This window comes from Rhincodon typus, chromosome 9, assembly GCF_021869965.1.
Source record: "Rhincodon typus isolate 14 chromosome 9, sRhiTyp1.1, whole genome shotgun sequence".
Classification (NCBI taxonomy): Eukaryota; Metazoa; Chordata; class Chondrichthyes; order Orectolobiformes; family Rhincodontidae; genus Rhincodon; species Rhincodon typus.
In genome coordinates this window covers 37334176-37339581 of record NC_063340.1, presented here as the reverse complement: position 1 = coordinate 37339581, position 5406 = coordinate 37334176, and the positions used below count along the sequence as shown (strand labels likewise).

Below are 5406 nucleotides of genomic sequence, written 5' to 3'. Positions count from 1 at the left end.
CGGGATCATAAGAGGCGGGATCATAAGAGGCGGGATCATAAGAGGCGACAATTTCAGCAATGTATAAGTGAAATATAAAAACCATAAAGGAGAGTGCACTGATTTCAGCTATACAAAGCAGAAAGACAAGGTGATAATCTACTTGGGGTGTGGGTTCAAAGACCAAAAGGGACCACAGTTATACAAGAAATAAAAGAACACCAAATTGCCTATCAGAAGCTGCTCGTTCTTTATGGTTTCCACTCCACTTCCCCGTCCACTACCCACATCCTGCAATTTCTCAAGACCAAAAATCTTTTTAACACAGCCTTAATGATGGCATATCCATAATATCCTAGGAGTGGAGAAGTCCAAATGTTTGGAACTCTTTAGAATTCTCTAATTTTGAAAGCTGTAGATTTTTCCATTGCTAAGTATATACACATGGCTGGTCAGTGGAATAGTTCTGATAAAACAGTTTTGATGAAACACAGAGGGAGGAGTAGGCCATTCAGCCCTTCGAGCCTGCTCCACCATTCAATATCATGACTAATCGTCTAATTCAGTACTCTGCCCCTGCTTTCTCCCTGTACTCCTGATCCTGTTAGCCCTTAAAAAAAAGCTATCCAACTCCTTCTGGAAATCAATGTTTTGGCCCCAACAGCTTTCTGTGGGAATGAATTCCACAGACTCACCACTCACTGGGTGAAGAAATTTCTCAGCTCCGTCCAAAACAGCCTACTCCATAACCTTAAGCTGTGAATCCTGGTTCTAGACTCCCCAGTCATCAGGAATACCTTTCCAGCATTTATTCCATCCAGCTCTTAGAAACCTATGCAGTTTTCAATGACAGCACCCATCCCTATTCATCTAAACACCAGTGAATTATTGTCCCAACCTATGGAGTCCCTCTTCATACCCCAGTCCTGCCACCCCAAGAATCAGTCTGGTAATCTTTGTTGCACTGCCTCCAAAGTCACAACATTCTTCTACAGATAAGGAGAACAAAGCTGCAGACAATACAGTGAGATCCCACCAAGGCCCCATACAACTGCATCAAGACATTCTTGCTCTTTTACTCGAATCCTCTTCATATGAAGGTCAAAATATCATTTGTCTTTCTCAATGACTGCTGCAGGACATCCAGGTCTCATTACAACTCTCCCTTTCTTAATCTATTGCCATTCAGATAACAACCTGCTTTCCTGGTTTTGCTACCAAAGTGGATAATCTCACGTTTATCCACATTATCAATACGTTTGCCCACTCATTCAACTTGTTAGTCATACTGTGTCATCTCTGCATCCTCCTCACAGCTCACCTTTCCACCCTGCTTTTGTCACCTGCAAACTTGGGAGATATTACATTTAGTTCCCTCATCTAAATCATTAATATATATTGTGAATAGCTGGGGTCCAAGCACTGATCCCTATGGTACCCCTCTAATCACTGGCTGCCACTTGGAAAAAGATCTTTGTATTCCTACTCATTTCCTGCCTGCTAACCAGTTCTCCATTCATGTTCAGTACATTATTCCCGAAACCATGGGCTTTAATTTTACACGATAATCTCTTACATGGGACTTGATCAAAAGCCTTTTGAAAGTCACAAGTAAATTACCTCCACGGCTCCCCCTTATCAACCTTCCTTACAGCCTCAAAAAATTCCAGTAGATTTGTCAAGTGGAATTTCCTTTTGATAAATTCATGCTGACTCTGTTTAATCCTGTCACTGTTTTCCAAGCACTCTGCTATCAAATCTTTGATAATGCATTCAAGACTTCTTCCCCCACTACCAATGATGTCTGGCCAATCAGTTTAAAATTCCACTTTCTCTCTACCCGCCTTTCAAAATAAATAATGGGATTACATTAATCGATCCTCCAAGAGAGAGTTACAATCTGCAAAATTAGCCGCTTCTCTCTACAGATGCTTCCAGAGTTACTGAATATTTCCAGCAGGGAATATTTTGTTCTTTCACAGAAAAGAGAAAAAACAAAAATGTTTTGTTTTTATTTCATCTAAAGCTAAGTCCCGGTTAGCAATGGATAAAATTACCAGCCACCATTTAAGAACGATGAATATAAAAAGTATCAGCTGATTAGACCAAGTTAGCATGTTTCTGTAAAAAGCAGATAATGTTTAACCTATCAAAAGGCAAAGGAAGAAATAACATATCTAGTAAGCTAGGAGCACAACAAGGTCAACAATACTAATTTCAAATGAAATAAGTAGGTGGACTGATACACAGTTCATTTCAAGTTCAAAGGTTGAGACTACAGATGGAGGATGGTGGAACAGAGATCTAGGGGATTCAGTACACATCAAGTTTATAAGGCGAAAAAGGCATGAAAGTGGTATGATGTTTCCTCACATGGGGGAATCTAGAACGAGAGATAATTGTATTAAATGTGCTACCAATTATCCTAAAACGGAAATGAAGAGAAATAATTTCTCCTCCAGAGTTGTGAATCTGTGGAATTCACTACCCCAAAGTGTGGTGGATGCTGGGACATGGAGAAAATTGGAGTCGATGGACAGATTTTTAATTCTTATGGGGTTGAAGGGTTATGGAGACTGGCATTGATGCCTCGATGAGATCAGCCATGACTGTATCAAATGGCATAGCAAGCATGAGGGGCTGAACTGCCTCATCCTGCTCCTAGTTCTTACGAAAAGACAGACAAGGTCAATGAGCATTAGGAGAAGCAAGGAAGGATAGAAAAATTGAGGAAAGAAAAATACTTGCAATTTACAGAATCATCTCAATAGTTAAAAATCTCAAAGTGCTTTAAAGCTGATGAATTTAGAAGCATAGTTGCATAAAATCAGGGAAACATGACAGCCAACTTCTTGCTGCAAAAGCCTACAAACAGCAATTTAATAAATAGCTGGATGTTTATGATTTAGTGACATAGTCAGAGAATGAATGTTGCTTAGGACATGGAACTATTACTAACACTATATAGAATGGTAGCTAGAAAACTGACAATTGGTTTTGAGCACTTTTACAAAAAGACCAAGAGGATGGCAGGGGTCTAATCGGAAATGAATTACCAGCTATTCAAGATAAATGAAAACCAACAACAAGAAAATGGATAACCTTGGAGAAAATTCCCTTTAAAGCCAGGAGAGTTGAAGGAAAATCTAGAAAACAATGCTCAAGTGAGACAACGTAGATGGAAGTCACCATTTCAAGGAACGGAACTTTAACATAAAAGATAAATTTCTTCAGACTAGAATAAGACAGCCCAGAAACATAGCTGCACAATCAATAGCAGCCTTTATAAAAACAACTTTTGAAAGTACATGTAGTTAAAAAAAAAACAAAGGACAAGGACCAAGATATAGGGGTTGGTATGGCCAACAAACAGTGCAGAGTAGGTTTAATTGGCAATCAACTTAAAAATAAGATGGTGGTTTGAAAAGATCAAAAAAGTAAGATCTTTTGCACAAGAATACTACAATAACGTGGACAAATGAAGACAAGGCTCAGTAATGTACAAATCAGTTCCAGACTGTCAATACCTCAAACCTGATCAACGACAGGAATCATGCAGTAATTTGATAACTTATAATAGACAAAAAAAATTAAACTGCAGCAGGATTAGAAGTACAACAACATTTGAAGAGGATAAAAATAGAAATTGCTGGAAAAGCTCAGCAAGTCTGGCAGCATCTGTGGAGAGACACAGTTAGTGTCACTTGACTCGAAACATTTTCTCAGAAAGGGATCACTCCTTTAGGTTTAAAAATTAGGACTGGCATCCAGATAAGACCAAGTGCTAAAATATTTAACAGTATACTACTATACAGTTCTGAACAGGTGTCATGTTGGACTGGAAAAATTTACTCCACTTCTGCCTTCAGAGGTTGTCAGAACCGAGTTTCTCCTGCACTTTGTTTTATATCAGATCTCCTGCAGTACTTTGCTTTTAAGCTACAAAATACCATGGAATAGTCTTAAAACTTGTCTGTCTTGGCCATGAGACCAAAAAAAAATCAAGGATGGTGTGTGCGCGCGCGTGCATGAGGTGGAGGAGAGGAGAGATTTACTCTGGCAAACTTGATCTGTTCAAGACGCCCAACACTTAAACACGGCAGAAGTTTAAACACTTAAACTTCTCAGAAAAGAAGTTAACACTTTATTCCTCCACATTCATGTATTTGTGACAAGTATCTATTTATCCCTCACTTACCATCTGTGGATCATTGGATCTGCTCACCCAACCGGAAATAAGCTTCAGGGTTTCTCTTTTTACTGTTCGCATACTTCTGATCAGGGGCTGTTTTGTAACCATATCACCTATAAATATAACAGACATCAATAAAAATATGCCTTGCAGAGAGACATTGTTCTGTTAAACAACACACCTTCTACTTTGTAAAGATTTTTCACAGTGACATTTCTACACAGAGAAATTGCAGCCATAAATAAGCTCCCCTGCAAATCTAATAATATACAAACTCTGATCATCCAGCTGAAATTTACCAAGGTATATTTAACTCACATCGGAGATTATCAGATTACAAGAGTCAGAGACAACATACTTCGACAAACATTAAGTGCCTGATCATCCTCTCAAACCTTTTAAATTTGGAAAGCATTGTATTCTAGGCATTGGATCTTAATTAGTATTAATGTTAGTTTACAGAAATTTAAACTGCAATCTTCCTTTTAGAGTAATAAATTCCAATATTCTGATAAGCATTTAAAAGAAAGCAACAAAACAATTAAGAAATCAAGCAACTTTTGTATTTATATAACTTGTAAAGCAATTTATCCTACGACGAATCCATCATTCATATTAAACAAGCCTTTCTTTAAAGAAAAACACAAAATATTCAACCAACCATTTGTTTGGATTGCTGCTGAAATATTTTCACTGAGGCACTTGTATACGTTTAACATATCCAGATATATTCGACCAAGTTGGATGACAAATGGGTGACCAACTGCTTTGCAGGCTCGAACATTAGTTTTCAGAATACTGCCAAGCTGTTTTACAGTTTCAGGATCCTTGAGAATGTCAACATTCTACAACAGAAGTGGGGGGAGAAAAAAAAAAAAAAAAATCAGCCAACTGGTTTGGATGATATACTACCTGGGGCTCCTGACTTAGTTTAAGAACAAGTGAAAAAATTGTCAAAAACTAGACAATTTCAACATGTTTGAATGCTCCACTGGGAAAGTTAGTGCATTTTGAAATATTGGCAACTGTGAAATTGACAGTTGGGACTAGGCCTGAAAACATTTGTTCAGTTTAAAAAAAAAAGCACTCTAAATACAGCCTGTCAATGCTTTCATACAGAATATACAGCTCATCCTAGATTAAGAATTACCTCAAATTATATTGGTCACTGGAGGAGATCAGAAAGGAGATGCACCACATTCATACTTTATTTTGTAAAAGGCAACAAGTGCTGG

General features: G+C 38.0%; 1 protein-coding gene across 1 annotated transcript in view; it reads right to left on the bottom strand.

Annotated features, from left to right (window-relative positions):
• Positions 1 to 5406, bottom strand: part of LOC109919395 (exportin-1-like) — a 53922-nt gene that overhangs the window by 19099 nt on the left and 29417 nt on the right. The window contains exons 2-3 of the mRNA XM_048600980.1: positions 4833 to 5016; positions 4178 to 4284 (exon numbers count right to left, since the gene is read on the bottom strand). Coding sequence (XP_048456937.1) covers positions 4178 to 4284; positions 4833 to 5016 — 291 coding nt within the window. The remainder of the gene's footprint in view (positions 1 to 4177; positions 4285 to 4832; positions 5017 to 5406) is intronic.